This window comes from Oryx dammah, unplaced genomic scaffold (assembly GCF_014754425.2).
Source record: "Oryx dammah isolate SB20612 unplaced genomic scaffold, SCBI_Odam_1.1 HiC_scaffold_9, whole genome shotgun sequence".
In the NCBI taxonomy this organism is placed as follows: domain Eukaryota; kingdom Metazoa; phylum Chordata; class Mammalia; order Artiodactyla; family Bovidae; genus Oryx; species Oryx dammah.
The window spans coordinates 48,806,570-48,828,632 of NW_024070193.1; the positions used below are offsets into that span (position 1 = coordinate 48,806,570).

General features: G+C 56.8%; 1 protein-coding gene across 1 annotated transcript; it reads right to left on the minus strand.

Moving 5' to 3' along the window:
• Positions 1-395: 395 nt before the first annotated feature.
• VILL (villin like) lies at positions 396-20,199 on the minus strand. Its single transcript, XM_040246225.1, has 20 exons — positions 20,046-20,199; positions 15,826-15,892; positions 15,612-15,686; positions 15,092-15,297; positions 13,786-13,894; positions 12,470-12,580; positions 11,967-12,166; positions 11,538-11,616; positions 11,347-11,445; positions 10,555-10,692; positions 10,307-10,408; positions 8,245-8,382; positions 7,981-8,139; positions 7,265-7,444; positions 6,585-6,730; positions 5,531-5,675; positions 1,847-2,032; positions 1,607-1,678; positions 915-1,199; positions 396-663 (listed from the first exon to the last, which is right to left on the minus strand). Exons 2-20 carry the CDS (start codon positions 15,889-15,891, stop codon positions 550-552), a joined length of 2,610 nt encoding a protein of 869 aa, XP_040102159.1. The 5' UTR covers position 15,892; positions 20,046-20,199; the 3' UTR covers positions 396-549.
• Positions 20,200-22,063: the final 1,864 nt, after the last annotated feature.

The following is a 22,063-nucleotide window of genomic DNA, read 5'->3' on the forward strand; positions in this document are numbered from 1 at the left end:
CTGTGGTCTCTTTACCTGGATACCAGAAAAATCCCTGTAAAGCGTGTGTGTGTGTGTGCGTGTACATGCGTGTGTGTGCGTGTACATGCGTGTGTGCGTGTACATGCGTGTGTGTGCATGTGCATACATGCGTCTGCATGTGTGTTGCAGAGTCCTGGAGCCCCAGCACCTCATTCTCTTCTCCTCTCCACCTTCACAGTGGAGCAAGGTGGGGGTGGGGAGTGTCTTCCCCTGGGCAGGATGGACCAGTAGGAAACAAACCTGCTCAAGGTGGAGGGCATGGAGGGCTCAGGCTTTGGAATGTCACAGCCCCCTTTCCCCAACTCCCAGAGGCCCACTCCCCTAAGAGGCGGACCTGAGTGACCCAGCCCTGAAAGCTGACTCACCACACCTTGTCAGAGCCACTGGCTTTTATTTTAGGGACCAGGAGTCTCCAAGGAGGGAGTGCCAGGAGGGCCTCCTCAGGCTCAGGTATTTGTAGGGAGGTGCCCGCAGGTGGGTGCCCACCCCCGGGCCATCTGGGTGGCACTGGCAGGGCAGGGCCTGGGTTCAGAAGAAGCCGAGCTGCTTCTTCTCCTGCTGCTGCCTCCACTTGGCCATGCTGTAGAACTCCTCCTTGGACTTCCCAAAGGTATCTTGGAAATCAGAGTCTGAGAGATAGGCCTGGGGCAGGGCAGGGGCAGGAGAGAGTGGATGCAGAGGCAGGGTGTCAGCTGAGCCCACAACCCCGTCCCACCCACCCAGATGTGCCATCCTCTCCCTTGTCTCTCTGCCCATCACCCCATCTGGAACACTCATCTCCCAGGGCAGCCGCCCACGGCCCACCACCTGTGGGTCATGCCCTGGGTGCCTGCAGCTCAGCTTTCCCTGCACGAGTGTGGGGACTAGCAGCAGCAGGGGTTCTGAGCACTCACCTCCTTGTGGGCCGGGTCCACGCCCTCCGGCAGGTCCTTGGCAGCCCGGTGCCTCAGCTGTTCCTGGGGCAGGCCCCGGCTGCCCAGGGATCGGGGGCTGCTCTGGTAGCTGCTGCTGCTGGCGCTGCTGACGGTGCTCCAGCTACCGGTGCCCGCGCAAAGGCCTAGCTCCGAGAGCGAGCTCCAGTTCTTGGAGCTGTCCTCGGAGCTCTTGAGGGCCCGCAGGGCCAACGGGCCTGCCCTGTCATTGCCTGGCCAACTGGACAGCTGGAAGTTGACAATCTCCTGCCAGGAGAGGGGGCTCAGGCTCAGGAAGCGGGGGATAGGCTCCCTCGGGAGGCTGCACTGAGCTGCCTGGTCCTCTTGCCCCTAACGCCATTCCTGCCCCTTCTGGCACCTGGCTCCTTCCCTGCTCATTCTGGCCTCTGGGCCATGCCAGCCCAGACCAATGAGTGTGTGTGTGTGTGTGCGTTAGTTGCTCAGTTGGGTCCAACTCTTTGTGACCCCATGGACCCCCTGGACCTACCAGGCTCTTCTGTCCATGGGGATTCTCCAGGCAAGATTACTGGAGTGGGTTGCCATGCCCTCCTCCAGGGCATCTTCCCTACCCAGGGACTGAACCCAGGTCTCCTGCATTGCAGGCAGATTCTTCACTATCTGAGCCACCAGGGAAGGGGGGCCCTAATACTCACGGCTGTTATCTCAGAGATGGTAGAAACTGCTCCCAGGTCACCCTCCACCACCTCCTCATAGGACTGGGTGTTCTAGGGGCAAGAATCAGGATGGGAGCTCGACGGAGGGGCAACAAAGGGATTAGGTTCCCTCCACAGACCAGAGGTCCCTGGGCAGGGTGATGGCTCCCCCTCAGTATATCAGGGTGGCCCCCTCCTCATGGATTAGGGTGGGGATGGGGGAGTCCAGGTGTCACTCACACTCCATTTGTAGGGGTCCCAGGTGCAGAACCATCCAGTGAAGGTGGGAGGCTCGTGGCCCTGCTTGACCAGCACGATGGGTGTGGCCAGGCTCCTCCTTGCTGGGTGGGTCTTCAGGTACTCCTGGCCCCAGGCCACAGCCTCCTGCTTCCACTCGCTGGCAGCTGCCCCCAACCACAGGAAGATCTGGGCCAGAGTGGGCCTGGCCTTCGGTGGGTGGAGCTGACCTCTTCCCTCCCAGCCCTGTCCATCAGGTGGTCTCAGAGCTCCCCACACACATCCCAGCCAACCAGACCCACCCAGCAGGCCGGCCACACACCCACACACCCGGAAACATGCCAGGGGGTTCGCAGGCATGCATGTGTGCAGTCAATCCACACATATTTACTGAGTACCAGTGGTGTGCCAGGCACTGTCTTGGGATGAGGGACTCAACCATGGAAAAAACAGACAAAATCCCTGCCCAGCAGAGCTTTCATTTTGCTGGGGGAAGCACAAAAATAAGTAAATTATGTAGAATATCAGATGGAGAAAAACAAGGCAGGGAGAGGAGTGGTGGTCGTGGTGATGAAGTGGTAGACACGGTCACTGAGTCAGGGAAAGCCTTACCGAAAAGATGACATTTGAGCCAAGATCTGAGGGAGTGGGGGTGGGGGATGCTCTGAGCAGAGGAGACACGCAGCACAAAGGTCCTGAGTATGCTGGCCCACTCAAGGAGCAGCCGGAAAGACATGGTGGCCAGAGCAGAGTGAGAGGGAGGGAGAATCAGGGCTGCTGGGCACAGGGCTTTGCTTGTGCTCTGAGTGGGATGGGAGCCCAAAGGCCTCCCTGCCACACTCACACGGCGTCCCAGACACACACACACACACGGCCACAGCTACATAGACACAGCTGTCCATCACCACTCAGCCAGAGGGCAAATCACAGCCACACACAATCACCCACACACAGACACAGCTGCACCTAAACACAGTCATACTGGATGGCACAGCCTGGAAAACAGTGGCTGGAAACACCACTGCATCCGGCCACACTGAGACGTGATTGCTTAGGCGCATGAATACGTTCACTCAGGCACCCATACCATCAGCCAGTTTCACAGTCTCTCTGGCACAGCATCATTGCTCCTGGCTGGCCTGGCCACTTACAGCCAGTTCCCTGACCACACAGCCATTACACACAGCTGCCTGAACACAGGCAAATGCACGCACACCAACAAATGACAATGAAAACACAACCATACAAAAACCTATGGGATGCAGCCAAAGCAGACCTCGGAGGGAAATCCATGGTGATGCAGGCCAGCCTCAAGAAAACCAGAAAACTCTGGAACAAACAGCCTAACTTAGTACCTACAAATACTAGAAAAAGAACAAAATCTAAAGTCAGCACCAGCAAGGAAATAATGAAGATCAGAGAGGAAATAGAGATCAAATGCAGGTACACAAAGACACTACACACACATATATATACACACATAAGCAATCACTCTATGGCCACTACACACACATACATATACACACACAATCACTTTATGGACACCACATACATATACATATACACATCAGATCAGTTCAGTTCAGTTCAGTTCAGTCGCTCAGTCGTGTCCGACTCTTTGCGACCCCATGAATCACAGCACGCCAGGCCTCCCTGTCCATCACCAACTCCCGGAGTTCACTCAGACTCACGTCCATCGAGTCAGTGATGCCATCCAGCCATCTCATCCTCTGTCGTCCCCTTCTCCTCCTGCCTCCAATCCCTCTCAGCATCAGGGTCTTTTCCAGTGAGTCAACTCTTTGCATGAGGTGGCCAAAGTATTGGAGTTTCAGCTTCAGCATCAGTCCTTCCAATGAACACCCAGGACTGATCTCCTTTAGGATGGACTGGGTGGATCTCCTTGCAGTCCAAGGGACTCTTAAGAGTCTTCTCCAATACCACAGTTCAAAAGCATCAATTCTTCAGCGCTCGGCCTTCTTCACAGTCCAACTCTCACATCCATACATGACCACAGGGAAAACCATAGCCTTGACTAGATGGACCTTTGTTGGCAAAGTAATGTCTCTGCTTTTCAATATGCTATCTAGGTTGGTCATAACTTTCCTTCCAAGGAGTAAGCGTCTTTTAATTTCATGGCTGCAGTCACCATCTGCAGTGATTTTGGAGCCCCCAAAATAAAGTCTGACACTGTTTCCACTGTTTCCCCATCTATTTCCCATGAAGTGATGGGACCAGATGCCATTATCTTTGTTTTCTGAATGTTGAGCTTTAAGCCAACTTTTTCACTCTCCTCTTTCACTTTCATCAAGAGGCTTTTTAGTTCCTGTTCACGTTCTGCCATAAGGGTGGTGTCATCTGCATAGCTGAGGTTATTGATATTTCTTCCAGCAATCTTGATTCCAGCTTGTGCTTCTTCCAGCCCAGCGTTTCTCATGATGTACTCTGCATAGAAGTTAAATAAGCAGGGTGACAATATACAGCCTTAACGTACTCCTTTTCCTATTTGGAACCAGTCTGTTGTTCCATGCCCTGTTCTAACTGTTGCTTCCTGACCTGCATACATATTTCTCAAGAGGCAGGTCAGGTGGTCTGGTATTCCCATTTCTTTCAGAATTTTCCACAGTTTATTTTGATCCACACAGTCAAAGGCTTTGGCATAGTCAATAAAGCAGAAGTAGATGTTTTTCTGGAACTCTCTTGCTTTTTCCATGATGCAGCAGATGTTGGCAATTTGATCTCTGGTTCCTCTGCCTTTTCTAAAACCAGCTTGAACATCTGGAAGTTCACGGTTCATGTATTGCTGAAGCCTGGCTTGGAGAATTTTGAGCATTACTTTACTAGCGTGTGAGATGAGGGCAATTGTGCGGTAGTTTGAGCATTCTTTGGCATTGCTTTTTTTTGAGATTGGAATGAAAACTGACCTTTTCCAGTCCTGTGACCACTGGTGAGTTTTCCAAATTTCCTGGCATATTGAGTGCAGCACTTTCACAGCATCATCTTTCAGGATTTGAAATAGCTCAACTGGAATTCCATCACCTCCACTAGCTTTGTTTGTAGTGATGCTTTCTAAGGCCCACTTGACTTCCCATTCCAGGATGTCTGGCTGTAGGTGAATGATCACACCATCATGATTATCTGGGTCATGAAGCTCTTTTTTGTACAGTTCTTCTGTGTATTCTTGCTACCTCTTCATATACACAGACAGTCACTTTAGGGCCACTACACACACACACACACACACACAATCACTTTATGGACAAACACACAGATACATATACACACAGACAACCCCTTTATGGCCACTACACACACATACGGACACACACGCAGTCACTTTATGGACACCCACTCAGCACAGCCACGTCAGCCACAGGCGCTTGGTTGCCTGGACTCCCGCGGTCGGAAGGCACACAGGTACCTTGCACCCAGCTCCACCGCATGTGAGTCCTGGACACACAGCCAGTCTCCCACGGGCTCCCCGGGACAGAGTCACCCCTGGTGTCTCACCCACAGCCTCAGGGTCACAGTCCTCGGGGTCTCAGGGTCTCAGTGTCACAGGTACTCTCACCCGCAGCCTTATATGCAGTCACGTGGCCAGAAACACGAAGCCACACACACTCTCCCCCAGTTAGACAGGCGCAGACCCATCCCACTCACACCCCCCCCCGGGCACCCAGGTGACCGCACCTCCTGCCAGGCGTCCAGCAGCATGACGTCATACTTGTCCAGGTTCTCTTGGCTGAAGAACACTACTTCTGTGAGGACCAGGGGCCCCGCCTGGCAGGAGCACTCAAACAGTCGTGGCTGGAAGTCGCACACGTCCTCAGGGGGCCTGGCCAGCATGGCACAAGGCTGTGAGGGGCCCCCGGGGCCTCTGGCAGCATGGGCCAAGCCAGCCCTCCGCACATCACCCCTCCACCACCCCTCCGGGGCTGGGACACGACGCCTCCTGGGGCAGGAGGCCCTGGCCCTCCTCTGAGCTCCCCCGTCCCAGGGTCCATTCCCAAAACGCCTGCCCTTCTTCAGGCCTCCGTGTGTCAGTGGAGGAAGCTAGGTGATCTGTCTACCCACAGGCAGCCAAAGCACAAGCTGCCCCATGAACTTCCCGGGGAAGGAGCACCGGAAAGGAGAGGGCAGCGGGCTGAGCGTGGAGGGCGGGAGGGCAGGGAGGGCCCAGGGGGAGTCCTGCTGCCCCACCCCAGGCCGGGAGCCCAGGAGCTGCGCCTCAGGCTGAAGGTGGGAGGAGTAGGAGGAGGGAACCCAGACTGAGAGAAGGGACTGCAGAATGTAGGCGCTCAGGAGACACGTGGGGGAATAGCCAGGTCCTGCAGACAGAGAGACTGGCACTCTGCCTCCAGAGCCCTGAGAGACCTCACTCTGCCCTTCCTTGCCCATTTACACGCCACACGCACACTATTCTGGCACACTGCTCACACGCTGTTTCCCCATATGTCCCAGTACCCTGGGGACACCACCTGTGGGAAGTGCAGGGTTGGGGGGCGCTCGCTTTGCCCTCGGGCCCTCTGCGGACAGGAGGGTCCAGGACGGGACCGTGCAGGGAGCACATTTATCCAGCAGAGGGCGCCACTGCATCGCTCTCCCCAGCATCTTCCCGCTACAAGTCAGTGGGGAGGGAAGGCTGCGGTGGGATCCTGGGCTCTGTCTAGTTTCCTGTGTGATCCGTAACCAATCACCCACCCTCTTGGGCCTCAGTTTCCTCCCCTCTTCCCAGCCTTGTCACCTCTTGTTGCTGGGGTAGGGCGCCCGGCCCCCCAGAGCCTCCCAGAAGTCGGGAGGCTCCTGACCCTCCAGCACTATCTCCATGTCTTCCCTGGAGATGATGGTGACCACTGTCCGTGCCATCTCACGCTGGTCACCGCTGCAGCCCTGGAAGGCAGGAAGCTGGGTCAGGTCCTGCAGCGGGAGAGGGCCTCACCTCCAGCTCCTCATCCCCCGCTAATGGGGGCCCGGGAGCGGGAGTCAAGGGAGGCCTCGGCTCGTGGCCGAGCACACGTGAAGAAGTGTCTCCCTTCCTCCCTGCACCCCCGCCCCTGGCTTCTGTCTCCTCAGGAGATCAAGGTCCCAGGGACCCTCTCCAGGTTGGAGCACAGGATGGGACCTCTAGACTTGCAGATCATTCAGGTTTTATGCTGAAGCTCAGCTGAAGATCCCCAAGACACTTGGGGAGGGACGTGGTCCCTGAACGAGGCCAGAAGGAGGGGAGGTGGCCCGGGCCTGGCCTGGCTCTGACCTGTGGATGGCCCTGTCCACCTGTCACGTTATAACTTCCCCCAGGTTCCAGAAAGCATAGGCGGCTCTCTGCCGCCTCCCTCCTGGCCTGTCCAAGGCTGGGCCTGCAGTCAGCCTCCGCTGAGGAGTGGACTTCCCTGGGCTGGGGCCCCTGCCCCGGGCGTGGGCTACCTTTCCAAACCAGAGGTAGCAGAGGTTGGCTGTCACCAGCAGGAAGACGTCGTTGGAGTTGAGGGCTGAGGCGCGGGCTGGCACCTCCACAGTCCGGGTGTTGTAGCTGTCGGTGCCTTGGATGTGGAAGAGGCTGACGGCGGGTGCCGGGTGCCCCTTCATGCTGTGGCTGGGGCACCCCTACGAGAGGACTGGGCCTCAGGCTGAGGTAAGGGCTCCTGGGCTGCCTCCCTCTCCCAGTGGGGGCTGCACTGCCTTGGCACCCAGGGCCCCCCTCTTAAAGCTGCCTCTGTTTTCTGGACCCTGTGAGTGTGTAGTGGGAAAATCTCCTCAATCTGGAATAGAGGACCAGGGCCTTTCTAAATGGGTCCCTCACCCCATCTCGGAGGGGTCAGAGCAAGGATCCCCCAGGCCTTAAATGTGGAAAGTGGGGAGCAGCTGGGTCTGTGTGTGGCCCCGGACAAGGCCCCGGCTCCCCTTCTGTTCGGCTTCCTCACTGCGCCCCTGTTCTGTGGTTGGCTCTGGGGACGGGGGAGGAAACTGGGGCAGGCAGGGGTCACCCTCGGAGCGCCTGGGCCTCAGAGAAACACCAGGAAGCTGAGGGGCGGTAGGCTGGCCCCTGGCCTGCAGAGGAGGTGCTCAGCCCGGGCATGGAAAGGCCACGGGCACAGCGTGGAGTGGGGAGGCCGTGGCGGCAGCAGCGAGGTGAGCCCTACCTGGAAGATCACGAGCTGGCCCTGGAAGATGGCGAGGAAGTGGGGGGGCTCGCTGCCCATGGTCACGTGCTCCTGCACCAGGGCGCCACGGTACCACAGGTCCAGCTCCTCAGCGTTGCCCCTCAGGGCGCGGATCTCGTGGGCCGTGGTCCGGAGGCCCTGTGGGTGGGAGTGGTGAGGGCCCAGTGCAGGTCGCAGGCCCCGTCCTCGGCCCCTCAGCTTCAGGGCTGGAGGGTGCCCGCCACCTGACTCAGGCCGGCACACCTGCCACGGGTACAGGACGTGCTGGACGAGGCCCACCCTCTGGTGGGGGTACAGGACAAGGTAGCAGCAGCCGGCGCACAACTGTCCGTGACGCTTGGGGTCCACAGGCCGCCTGCATGAGCCCTGGATGCACCATACCTGGGGAACAGGGGACCGACAGGCACGGGCGGTACCTCCACCTAAACCAGCCCACCCACCTGTCCAGCCAGGAAGCTCTCCGCAGCCAGAGGCCAGCCACACCTGTGCAGCAAGGGGCTCCCCCCGAGGTGCGCACCCACCCCAGGCGCTGTGCTCCCCCCACGGACCCCTGGGGCCTACATCTGCACCAGGCTGCTCGCAGCCAGAACTCTGAGTTGGTGTGGAGCACCTGCGACAAACAAGTAGGGAGGACTCCAGAGGCTGCCCCGGCTGCTTCAGGCCACCCCAGCCTAAGCCCGCCAGCCACAGCCGGACGAGGGCCAGACAGGTTCTGCACGGCTGCTCGCTGCTCAGGCCAGGGGAGCAGAAGCTGGGCGGAAGCAAGGCCCAGGGGTTCTTGGAAAATTTTCCTGTTCTCAAGTGTCATTTAGAAAAGCAAAGCCTGTTTTAAGACGGAAAGAGAAACAGTCCATCACACTTAGCGTGATTTCTTTTTCCTGTGGGGAGCCAAGCCAGGGAGACCCCGGTCGAATCCTGGTCACCCACATGGGCAGTGAGTCCACGCTGAGATTCACCTGTGAAGTGAATCTGTCAAGTGTGAATCTTTTCCCGCCTGTAAAATGGGGGTAACAGTGCTCACTTTGATGTAGTAAGAAACAATATCAGGGCATTCTGAGGCCTGACAGCAGTCTCTGGAAAAGACCAGAGCACCCAGCATCCTGCTTCTTGCAGAACAGGCTGACTCCCATCCCGTGCCTCCAGGAGCTGCACTCACCTGGCAGCCAGGCCTCCTGGCTTGGGCCCTCCCCCTGGCTGCCTGTCCCCCAACTGCTGGGGTGGGTGGGTCTACTCCCTGCCTTGGTACTTGGAGTCTGGCCTACAGACCCCTCCTTCCTGCCTTCCTTGCCCTTATCTCTATTTTCCTGTTTCTCCTTTTCTCTCTCCTGGCTGCCCATCTCTCCCCGGGTACCCCACCTCTCCCTGATGCCCTTTCTCCTCTCCTGGGCCTTCACCCCTCCGGCTCTGCCCTATCCCCTCCTCCCTCTAGCTTCTGTCTTCTTCCTCTGTCTTCTCCCCCCTCTCCCTCAGTCTCTCCCTGTCCTCCAACCTATCATCGTCTCTCCCTGCTCCTCGTCCTCCTATTTTCAGCCTCTTCCCCACTTATTGCCACTGTCTGTCCATATCAGGGCAAAAGTTGGAGGGAACCTTGGAGAAACAGTATTTTCTCTGACCTTGGCCAACCTTGAGAACTAGCACCCCCTCAAACAGGGCCAGCTGTCCTGTTCCCATCATCTCACAGCACCCCCACACCAGCCTGGGGTCCAGGTGGGGCCACAGATCTAGTCCCATTTTGTAAATTAAAAAAATGAGTCTTCTAAAATACTGAATCCTGAAGAAATTAAGGGCCCTGACCAGGGGTGACCCAGTAAGTCAAGAGGCAACCCTGCCCTGTACAGAGCCTGGAAGTAGCCCCCAAACCCTGCATCTCCCAGGACATCTGTCTGAGCCCAGGGTGTGACTGTGTTGAAGGCTGGATGTGTGGGGGTGTGATCGTGTGTGATGCAGAGTTTGTACAGCTGCATGTTTGCAACTGTGTACCTAGCTGTGAATAAGTGCAATGACAAAGGTGTATGTGTCTATAATAAGTATGGTTGTGTCAAACATACGACAAAAACGCACAATTAATTGTCCAGATGTTACTGTGCTGAGTGCCATGAGCGTCACCAGCAAGTGGCCATTGTTGTGTGTGACAATACTGTCACACACAGTATGAGCTGGCTCAGGGGCAGCGTGGGTATATGTACACATGTCCCCGAGGGTCCCTGATTCTGTGCGGACGTGCACCAGGGCATACCTGCGACTCTTTAGCAGCCACATGGTTCACCTGAAGACATCTTCACCCAGCCAAGCCAGTGCCCCTCACCTGTACGCTCCCAGAAGCGTCGTCCACCATCCTGAGCTGGGCGGCTAGCTCAGGCTGGCTGTGCAGCTTGCCCACGTCTAGCTTCACCTGAAGCAGTTTACCTGAGGGTGGGACAGAGGGAGTCTTGCCCCACCCCTCACGCAAAAAGCCCCCTCCAGCCACACCCCTCACTCTTCTCTGGGATAGTCTGGGCCCTGCCCCGCCCACTGCAGCTCGGAGCTCCGCCCCCTCTCTGGCCACGCCCTCTCCATCCCGCTAAGGTTCTTTTTCTTGCGCTGCTGCCCAGACCACGATCGGAAGAGCTGCTTGAACCCGGCTGACTCAGCGCCGTCGTCCATCACCTCCACGCTGGTGTAGCTCGGGTAGCCCTTGGCCTGGATGAAGCTCTGGGGCGGGAGTTGGGTGAGGCGTGTGGCCCAGGGGCCCACTGCTCCACTCTCCCCTGCGGGACCCGCGGGGCCAGCTGTGCACTGAGCAGCGTTAGTTAACTGAGCTCGTGACCCGCATAAGGAGTTGGCTCCGACACTACCGACTTCCCCTAGGTCCTCGAGGACATGCAGGTTCCCCTTACTCCGGGCCTCCGGAAGGGCCGGCTGTGACTGCCCTCAGACCCCAGGCAGAACCCTGCCTCCCCTCCTGGAACAGAAGGCGGGCCCAGTGCTGGAGAATCCTCAGACCTCAAGGTAGGTCCCCCACGCTCCCTTTTACACATGGCTTCCTGGATGCTCTCTGGTCTTTCCCTGCCAGGGCCTCCAGGGTACCACAAGCCTGAGGCACCCCAGAGAGGGGGCGTGTGTTTCCCTGGGATCTTTGGTCAGAGTGTGTCTCCTCCCTCAGATAGGGCAGTGGGTCTCCAGACTTGGACCCCGGGACCGGGTTATAGTTTCCTCCATCAGACAGGGCTCCAAGGGCAAGAGGTATCCCCCTCCTGGCCCCAGGGCAGGACTACCCCTCCCTTTAGACCCCAAGACACAGATATCTCCCATCCTCAGACCCCAGGGCAGCACAATGACCCTCTGAGACAGGGCCCCCAGCCTCACCAGAGCCCTTGTAAAGGCAGCCCCTTTCTCCTGGAGGCTGGCCAGGCGTCCCTGCCATATGTAGATCTTGAAGCCGCCCTGGTCCAGCATGTAGCAGTTCTGGGATCAGAAGTGGAGCTGGTCAGCATGTGGTCTGGACCGGGCTGGAGTTACGGAGTGGGTGGGGATGGCTGGGACCAAGCCTGCCTCACCTCCTCCTGAAGTAGGTCTTGGGTCAATGGGCAGGTCGACAACTCTTGGACCACCAGATCCTTGCTCTTCTGGCAGATTCTAGGGGACAGGCATGCAGATGTGGGCAGCTTAGCCCCTTCCTGGCCTGGCTCTACTCCAGCTGCCACTGCCCCTCCTGCCTCCAGAGGCAGAAGGCTTGGGGGCTAGGTTCTCTGCAGCCTTGCTGTGAGGCCTTAGGCAGTGCCCTGGCCTTTTCAGGGCCTCAGTAGCCTTGTCTATACAATGAGTTTCTCAGGAAGGTAGCCATGCAAGAGTACAGGCTGAGTCTAAGGTGCCTCATGGCCTGCTCCAGACAGCCAAGAGCCTTTCCTAGAGGCGTTCCTAGAGGCACCATGTTACTGCAGTAACGATGGACACACCCACCCTATCCACTCCCAAGGTCTGCTCACTGGTAGAGGTGGACATTGGCCTTCTGCAGCTCACTCATCCTCTTGCTGGGCATGGCTGCATGCAGGTTGCCCACTCTGCGGCCCAGCACAGCTTCCATGATCTTCATGAGGTCAGTGGCTTCAGCCTCATCATCTACCACACTGACCTGTGCACGACCACCACGCTCCCTGTCCCGGAGGCTGTGGGTCAGGAACAGGCCCTGCGGGACCAGAGCTGGAAGTCAGGGCCTCCCCAGCATGCCCCCTTCACCTCTCAGACATTCCAGCCCAGACCCTTCCTGTCATTGCTCAGCTCCCAGAGGTGGGGGGCCTGGGGAGGTACCCCCTGATCCTGGCATCCAGGGGTACCCCCAGTGCGGAATCTGGACTCAGCTTGTAGGTGCTTCTCCACTTCTTGGGCGGAGAGCCATGTCCACTTCTTGGGGTGGCTGGAGGATGGGCCCATGGAGGACCATCCCTCCCCCCAAGCCCTGCAGCTCTTCGTTCCTGGGGTGGACACTGACCCGTGCCTTCTTGGCTGCGCTGGCCTTGGGCCCATTCCACTGGATCATCATCCTCCCCAGGTCCAGCAGGAAGACATCACTCTTGTTGAAGCTGTGCCAGGAGAGCTCCACCTGCGAGGGCCAGGGTCAGGGAGGAGACGGGGGGTCGTACTGCCTGGACCCCGGGAAGGGCCCGCAGCCAGCCCATGTGAGCAAAGCTCAGGTGTGTCACTTGTGTGCAGCTAGCGGTATGTATGAGTGTGGTGTGTGTGGTGTAGGTGTGAGCTGCGTGTAGACACGCATCGGTGTAAGCATGTGAGACCTCGAGGGTCACTGTGTGGGTGTGGCTGGGTGGGTCTCTGGGTGTCTGTGACTACAATATGCTTCCTTTCACAGGGTGTCCGTGACTGAATCTGACACTTGTCGGCGCGTGTCCACAGCAGTGCACGTGTACGTGGACATATGGATACAAGTGGGGCTCACACATCCGTTTCTCCATGTGTGTAGCTGTGTGTGCTCCTGGGTGACAGTGCTCGTGTGCCTGTGTAGGAGACAGTGTGATCTGGGGCTGAGGGCAATTATCACCCCAACAGAGGCACTTTTGAGAGTAAGAGTGGAGGCTCTGAATAATCATGGCAGGCTAACAGGCAAAACCTCAGGCTGCATGGTGGCCTTGCATGAACCAGATGTTCGGTCACTGAATCAGTGGGTGACCCTGCATGAGCCTGGGCGGGACTGTCTGTGAGTCCCGGAACTGCGTAGACAGTAACGTGCACAATTCGGGGGCGCCATTCATATTGCAGTTGTCAGACTCCTGACTGTTCATCACACTGGATGGCAGGAGGCCATCTTGTTCTCACAAGATCAGTATTTTCCATCAATATCCTGACGGAAGTAAGGAGCACTCAGGTCTACTTTGCACAAAGGCTCTCAATAGGCCGAGTGGCTCTGGGGTAGCAGTGGGAGAGGCTGTGTGTGTCTGTGGGTGGCAGTGATGATCTGTATGAGAGTGTGGGGCCGTGCACCTCCCCAGATCATCCTCTCTCTCATGGTGCTGCTTACCAGGGCCACCCAGGTGCATCATCTCATCCGCCTCACTGTCCTAGGTCTTAATGTGCTCCGGGACAGACGAGGAGACTAAGGGTCAGAGGAGACACGGCGGAGGTGGGGCTGGAAGCCGGGCTCTGCCTTCTCTCTCTTCATCAGGATGGGCCATTGGGGAATGCTGACCGCCCACGTTCCTCTCACTGCCCCACCGCCCTCCCACACCTCCCGACACTCCAGGGCATGCAGTCCAGCTGAATTCAAGGTCAGGTGGCATCCCTCGCAGCTCTCACCTCAGTGGCCGACACGTGCTTCCCCCCTTGGATGTGCAGCAGTCGCTGGATGTTGTACACGTTGGTCTCTACATGCTTGCGGGCAGAGGCCAGGCCTCCCTTCCTGTAGCTGAGGAGAGCACAGGGTCCCACATGAGACCACAGACCGCCACGAGTGGCAGTGAGTGCAGACACGAACATGGGCACGCACACATGTGGGGACACACATGTGCCTGTTTAACATGTATGAACACGTGTGTGCAAGCATATGGGGGCAGGACTGTGCATGTGCTTATCCATGTGTAGATATGTGGACATATGCATGTATGCATGTGGGTATGTGTATCTATATCTGTGTGAGATGTGTATGTGTGGAATTCACATAACTGTGTATGTGTGTGTAGGTGGACATGAATACTCACTGATGTGTGCCCACCGGTAGGTCGACATATATGGGCTGGCATGTTTTCTGCATGTACGTGTATACATGTGTGCATACATTTATGTACACAGTATTTACATGTATTTGGCTCAACAGAATGATCAAATACTGGCAGTTTCCTATGGTTCAATGCATTTGGTAATTAAAAACATATTTGAAGCAATTTACAACAAAAGACATATTTATACTGGGCATGGTAACACAAAAGCGAACTCAAAACAAAACTGGGATCCACTCCTGGGTATACACCCAAGAGAAATGAAAAACAAATGTCCACACAAAGATTTATAAACAATAATGGATGGTGAGTAAACTTATTGCAGTAATCATTTCACGATATATGCAAGTAAAGCCATTATGCTGTACACCTTAAACTGATACAGTACTGTATATCTCAATAAAAATGGGGGCAAAAACTAGCCCAAACCTGTATACCAATGTTCACAACAGTATTACCCGTAACAGCTAAAAAGTAGAAACAAGCCAAATATCCATTAAGTGATGAAAACAAATAAAATGTGGTATAGGCACCCATGGTATTGTCTAATTCTATTTAAGTAAAATGTCCAGAAGAGATAAATCTAAATAGACGGAGGGAGGGGGATGGGAGGAAGTGGGGAGTGATGTAAAGGGTAGGGATATTCTTCCGGGGGTGAGGAAAATGTTCTAAAACTGTGGTGATGGATCACACAAGTCTGTGGATATACTATAAATACTGAATTGTGTATTTTATATGGGTAGGTTGTGTGGTATGATTTCTATATATATAAAAAACCCAAAAACACCCCGACACACCCCACACACGGTGATGAGGAGGCCAGTTGCCCCGGCTGCCAGCCACCCCGCAGCTTCTGGCCCTTTCAGCCCCCTGCCCTTCTCACTCACATGATTCCCGAGCGGAAGTAGCTTCGAAAACAGGCGGACTCGTGGCCTTGCACCTCGCGGTGCTGCACGGCGGCGCCACCCAGCGCCTCTTTCGGGTGCTGCAGGAAGGAGCCCGGCGCGCCCTGCGCCCCCGCTCCCGCCAACTTGCCGATCCAGTAGTGCAGGTCTTTGGGCACCCTCGGCGTGGCCTTCAGGCTCTGGGGGACCTAGGGCCCAAGAGTCTGTGTGTGTGTGGTATGGGGCTGAGGTCCCAGGGGTGGGTGGGTGGGGAGGCTGGGGCCCAAGGTGGAGGAGAAAGCAAGGGCTGTGGGGAGACTGGTCAGGTACTTCCACAGGTGAGAGGGAGAATGAGGAGGGAAGGGTAAACATGCCTCATGGCAGCAGCAGCCTCCTTGTGGGATGCGATTCTTGGGCTCCCAGCCTGCCTCTTCCCAGGGTGGAGCTTAATCTGCATCATCAGAGCCCCCAGTGGGCTGTGCCCCTCCCCCTGCCCAGTCCCCCAAAAGGCTCAAGTGCTCACGTGCAGAACAACATAGCAGTGCTTCCTGAAGAAGTTCCCATAAGCCGGCTCGGGGACTGGCACCATCTGCATGTTCTGGGAGAGGAGGGTGCCCCGTGAGGACTCAGGAGAGCCCCTCCCCGCAACCATGACCCTCTGGGGTGGGAGAAGGCTAGTCTCAGAGACCCGAACATTCTCTCTGCCACCAGCTCTTCTGCTTGGTTGTGCTGCTCACCTCAATGATCCATATGTGGAGGCCCCTGTGACTCTCAGTGTTAGGGAGGCCCCTCCTGGTGTCCATCCTAGATCAGGAGGGAGTGAGAGAGGAAACAGGAGCTGGAGTCCTCAGGCCCGGGTCACCCCCTGCTCCTCTGGGCTCCAGGCAGGAGCTCTCCCCACCCACAGCTCTCCAAAGCCCCTTCATCATGGCCTGTGCCCCTTATGATGAGGGCTGCATAAACACAAGTGCCAGAAAACCAGGACAGGTACTGAAGATGTCAGCACAGAGGCTTTGCAAACAGGGACCTAGCTTGTGGTCTGTGTTTGCACTCTTGGAAAAAGGCTGAGCTTGGTAGACAACTATAGGCTTTGAGTCTATGGACCACCTCTGCCAACAGACAGTTCAAAACAGACAGATGTAGGATCTGCAGCCAGAGATAGACACTGTGGATGGTGATAGGCTTGCAGAGGGCAAGGGCTCTGCTCAGTAACGACAGGTGCTGCGGGCAGGGACAGGCTCTGCCAACAGGGACACAGCTCTTGAAGTAAGACAGAATCCTGTAGGCAAGATAGGCTCTGCACACAAGGCAAATAAGCGAAGGTCTTTCAGACACCTGGAAGGTGGCTGTGCAAAGAGACACAGCACCTGCAGAGAAAAGGCTCTATGTAAAAGCACAGGCTCTGCAAACAGGGACAGCTTCCTGAGACCCAAGAAAGGGATGGAACAGGCACAGGTTCTCCTGAGAAAGATGAGTTCTGTCGACAGACACCACCTTTGAAAGGACAACCTGTGTGAAGAGACACAGACTGTACCTGGGGAAATTCAGACAGGCTGGGCAAACAAGTAAAGGCTTGTGAATGCTGAGAAAGGCTCTACGAACAGTCCTGGGTTCTGCTGGTATGGAGGAGCTTTTCAGAAATGGGAAAGGCTTTGCAAATCTTTGTGGATGGGGATGAACTCTTAAGACAGGGACTTTTTGCAGAAAGGACAGACTCTGCAGATATGAACAGGCACACAGATAGGCAAGGCTGCAAACAGGCCCAGAGTTACCAGTCAGAGATGTGCTTCTCAGACAGAGGCAACTCTGAAACAGGCCAAAGCTGTCTAGGCATGGTCAGGCTCAGCATGTAGGGACAGCTGTGGGAAACAGCCTTAAATCCTGCACACAGGGAGAGGGAAACAGACTGGGCAAGCAGTCATGAGCTCTGCTGAGAGACTTAGGCTCTGTGAAAAGACACAGGCTCTGTAGACAAGGCCGCTAGAGACAGAGTCTTGGCAGACAGGGAGAGGTCTTGCAAGCCCACTCAGGCTCTGCAAACAGACAGCCTCTGTTAACAGTGACGTCTTTAGAAAGGAGCCAGCTGGGAAATCAGCTCTGTGGTCCAGCACAGATGCTCCAGACGTGGGCGATATTGAAACAGGGCTGGGTTCTATAGAGAGCCCAGGTTCTGCAAACAGGGACAGGCTTTAGAAAAGGATAAGTTCTAGAAACAGATAAAGACTCCATGAATAGGAACAGGTCCTGTTAAAAAGTTCACATGCAATTATTAGGAATAGACCGTGCAGACTGACATGGGCTCTGCCAACAGGGATGGGCTCTACAGAAAGACAGAGGTGTTCACAGACACAGTGCCCCCTGGTGCTGAGAACTCTGTAGGAGTAAAGCCTGCAGACAGAGTTCCTATCCAGGCAAGTTCAGATAGGCCATGCAAATAGGCAAAGGCCCTGAAAAACACCCCAGACCGTACAAACAGGGCTCAGGTTCTGCAGACAGAACCTGGCTCTGAAAGAGGAAAAGACTCTGCGAGCAGGGACACAGTCTAGAGACAGAGATACTTCCTGCCAAGGGAACAGGTTCTGCTGACTCGGACAGGTGCTGAAAACAGACAAATCTTTGAAAACAAGGATAGTGTCTTTAAGCAGAAAGAGATGTCCCAGCCAGGGATGTAAGACCAGCTCTGTAGACAGGGAGAGGTTTGCATGCAGGGTAGCTTTTGCAATTAAAAAAAAAAAAAGTATCTTGTCCATGAGGAAAGAGGGACAGAGTGTTTAAAAAGACTCAGATTCTCCAAACAGGCTTAGGATAGAAAGAGGCTTGGCAGGGTAGATGAAGATTCTGCAAACCCAGGACAGACTCTGAACGTACAGCCTGACTCTGAAGAAGGTGACAGACACTGCAACAAGTGATAGGCTTAGCCAACACAAGCAGCTTGGGTAAATCAGGCCCAAACACTCTCACATTCTTGATACACAGCTGAATGCTTACAAACAAGCCTTGCAAACAGACTGCAAACAGCCATTGGCTCTCCAAACAGCAACTTTGTTGTGCTCCATAAGAGTGTGCCCAGGAGAGAGGAGGGGAATGAGAAGGATCTGGGGAAGAAGGGAGCTCTGGATTTTGTTGCATGTCTGCAGGTGATTCTCAATGACCTCAGGCTTCCCTGCACCCCTCCTTCAGAATCCCCTGCCTGAGATTTGGTCATTGCTTCACTGGTGGAAGTTCTTTTGACCTCTAAATCCCACCAACTGCAACTTTTCCTTCTTGCTGCTGCTTTGCCTCTTGACTCTGCATGACCAGGGGAAAGGAAGTGGCAGGGGAGATAGAGTTACAGAATCAGAGGCATAGTGTGACGGGGGCCACCGAGAGCGGCCCACATCCCTTAGGTCTTTATCCGGGCCGGACCCAGGCCCTGGTGAGCTCACACCGGGAAACAATCAATCCTCTCAAAGAGGGCCAAGGCGGTCATGGATGTGTGTGGGGCGGGGAGGGGTGGAGGAAGGAGCCGCCCAGGGGAAGGCGGGTGGCGGGAGTGGGAAGGGGGTTCCTGTGGGGCTAGCGCTGCCTCCTCAACCCGAGCTGGAGTCCCCGAGTGCTCATGGCCTGGTCTCCCTCACTAGAGCACAGGATTCCGGGGCCAGGGGCTTCCCATTTACTGCCAGCTCCCCCTGCCTGACACCCTGAAGGTCCTTCAGCCCTTGACTGCGGAGGGGGAGGTGGATGGAGTCACCGTGCGCTCTCACTGCCCCAGAACTGCTGTGGCAGTGCCGGGAGTGACGGGCAGACGTGTGACCGTGTAATGGTGGTCTCAAGCAAAGGGAAACACGCAGTGAGGTCAAGTGACAGGCATAGTGACATTCGGCGGTGACGGGCAGAAGCAGTGACTGCTGACAGCGACCAGGGCACAGGCAGGCAGTGTTGAGGGGGAGAGACCAGGAGCTGTAACTGGGAAGCAGTGACAGAGGGACAGGAAGCCTGGCTGGCTCAGCAGAGGGGTCACCAGGGGAGAAAGGGGTCACCAGGGGTCACCCTGTGGGGAGAAAGTTGGGACTGGGCTGGTTTCACTGTGGGGTGCCCCGATATCCAATGCTAGCCTGGGGAGTCACATTCTCAGGCTCCTGGGGCCCGAGGCCTCATCCCATGCCACCTGTCTTCCACGTGGGTGCTGGGGGGTGGAGAAGGGGTGCTCAAAGGGTGGGGGCCCTCTCCCCCAGCACCCTCTTCTTCTTCCCCCAGGCGGTCCCTTCCTCCCCAGGGCACCCTTCAGACCCACAGGCTCTCGCACCCAAGCATGTCCCCTCTTCCCCTTCCATCACCTGCCCGGTGCCCTCTCCTGCTGGAAGCCCCTTTCTCTTCCCTGGGGGCTCACTCTGTCCCCCCATGGCCCTGGTTCTCTCTCAGACGCCCAGCTCCTCCTCTGACTTGCTCTTCTCTCCTGGTGCCCCCTCCTTCCCTGGGTGCCCCCACCACCCTCCACGCCCCCTTCTCTCGTGACTCCCCCGCCCCACTGTGTATGCTTCTCCCTCCAGACGCCCCTATCTGTCCCCTGGGTTCTCCTACTGTTCAGGTGCCCCCTTCTCTCCTCGGGGTCCCCTCATCCCGCCCTTACCCCTGCCCCCATCCCCCCCCCGCCCCTGCCCCGTCTTTACCCAGAGCCTCCTCTGGCTCTGCTGCCCCTTGTCTCCCTGGGGTGTGAACTTCCTCCTCCTGAGGCACCTGTGAAGGGGCGGACTCCCAGGTCAGTTTCCCTGACTTCCAGGAAGCGAGGAGGGGTGCTGCCTGCTGGAGTAGGAGGAGGGGGGAAGGCCCGGGGCCCCCAGGGTATGGACTCTGGGAGACAGACACCCCCATCCTGCAGAAAATCTGCCACTTTCTCCCCCCTCCCACCCCCGCCCCGACCCCGCTCCACCGAGAGCTGCTCTGGTTGCAGCCTCCCTGCCCCGGCCAGTGTTCTCACCTGCTGGCCAGCTCCGCTGCCTCCCCAGCTCTGCCGGGCCCCTGGGCAACCCTGAGCCCAGTGACCCCACGTGGTACACTCCTGATTCGGAGCAGCCCTCCCACCTTGGCCCCGGGAGTCTCCTCCCCACCCAGCCTACCTGCTGGAAACTGCTCCTGCCTTCACCCTGCCTGTGGGCAGTGCTGGGCTTGGCATGGGGCCCGGCTCTGCCCATCGCCACTGTAACTCAATCCCTGTGCCTGCCTGGCCCAGCAGAACATACCTCAGTGCTTGGCGGGCGGGGGCATTCACGCTGAGTCAGTCAGTCAGTCAGTCAACAAATATTGACCCAGCTCTCTGAGAGGAGCCAGCCCTGCCCCCAGGGCCATGGCTGGACTGGTGGCCAGAGAGAGCAGGGGGTGTGAGAGGCCTGGGCTGTGCTGAGATGTGGGCTGTGGAAGCCACCGTGACTTCCCTTCTGACAGCCCCTGATCCCGACTTCCAGTAGGCCAGGCCACCCCAGGAAACTTAAAGAGGAAGCGGGACCAAGGCTATTTATTGCAGGGTGGGTTGGCAGTCTGGCTTTGTGAGACCCAGGCCACTTCAGAAGGTGGGGGAAGGGGGCCAGGGCTCCCTCCTGTACCTCTGCTGTCCTTCACAGCCTAAGTTGGGCTCACTCCCTGGCACAGCCCTCCCCAGGGAGCCCTGATACCCATCGTGGGAGAGGCCAGTCCAGCCCTTGCCAGGAAAGATGCCTCTCCCACGTCTCTGCTGCCCTTTCCTTTCCTTCCTGATTGTGGGATGGGGGAGGAGCTGGAAATAGAGCCTTCCAGAAACTCCAGGGTTACCATGGCCTCAGCCCCAGCCACAGTGCAGCCACAGTGTGGACTCCCCTTCCAATGCAGAAACACTGCTGAAAGCTGCCATTGACCCCAAGACCCTTTCTCCATATTCAGCGCTCACTGCCACTGCTCCCTGTCACAGGTTGGGACGACTCCAGGAAATCCAGGCCCAAATGTGCTGGGAGGATGTACTGCCAGTGCGTGACTGTTTAACAGATAGAGTTACTGGGTCCCTGTGTATGAATGGAGGCCCGTGTCACAGGGCACTTGGCCAATACCTGTGCGTGTCTGACCTCGTGTGTGGGAGAATGCCTTTCTGAGCCTCCACTCCCTTTCGGGACCTGCGTGTGCACAGCGCATGCATGTGTGAGTGTGGCACTGCCTGCCTGAGCACATGTTTCCTGGCTCCTTTTGTCCGGTGTCTAGCAAAATGCTGTGCACTCACTTCTCCCCATCTCATCTCAACTTCTCTGCTCATTCTGGTTGGTCTTTGTTCCTCATTCCCTGGAAATGTTTCTTTCCTAGGTGCCAGAGTCTGAAAGCTGGGGGTTGACTCCCTGTCTTCACCTTACCACCGGCCCCTACAGCCAGAGACTTGCTGACCACCCCTTCCCCTTGAATCAGCCCCCAGCCCAAGTTTTTTCCCCACTGCACTGGCTGCTCCACAGTCTCCTTTGCGGCCTTTCAGTGTCAGGAGGAGCAGAGCTCAGGCCTTCGCTCTTGTCGCCTTTCTATTTTCTTCTCAAGTTCCTGTCCCCAGGCTTCAAACACCATGGAAACGCCAGTGTCCCTTCTGACCCCGACTCCCAGTCTTCCCAACCCCCCTCAGCCTCCATCCATCTCCTTCATCTGGTCACGTTTCTCCTGGCACGTCTGCCTTCATGCTGGACATGCATGTCAGGCCTTGTTCAGGTCTACCTCCTCACAGCCTCTGAAAAGGGCAGAAACATCTAGCTGGTTGCTCCAGGCCCCAAACCTGGGAGCCATCCCAAGTTCCTTTTCTTCCCTCACACTCCCCAGGCTGGCCAGTGGTTGGTTCATCTGGGCTCCTGGGCCTGGCCAGCCTGATCTGGGAGGCAGCCTCTCACACTAGTTGGTACCCTGAGCTCCTGCATCAGTCTCTCTGGCCCCTATGTCCATCTTCCCACCATAGCCAGAGAGATGGTTCAGCCATAAATCAGATCATGCCACTCCCCT

Bases quoted from the DNA above. Each gene is read 5' to 3' on its own strand.
- VILL (XM_040246225.1), bottom strand. From the start codon at position 15,891: ATGGACACCAGGAGGGGCCTCCCTAACACTGAGAGTCACAGGGGCCTC. The intron at 15,687-15,825 runs GTGAGCAGCACA...CTCCTCTCCCAG, and splicing joins TCCACATATGGATCATTGAG to AACATGCAGATGGTGCCAGT. The intron at 12,581-13,785 runs GTGAGAGCTGCG...TGGCCCTCGCAG, and splicing joins AGCACGTGTCGGCCACTGAG to GTGGAGCTCTCCTGGCACAG.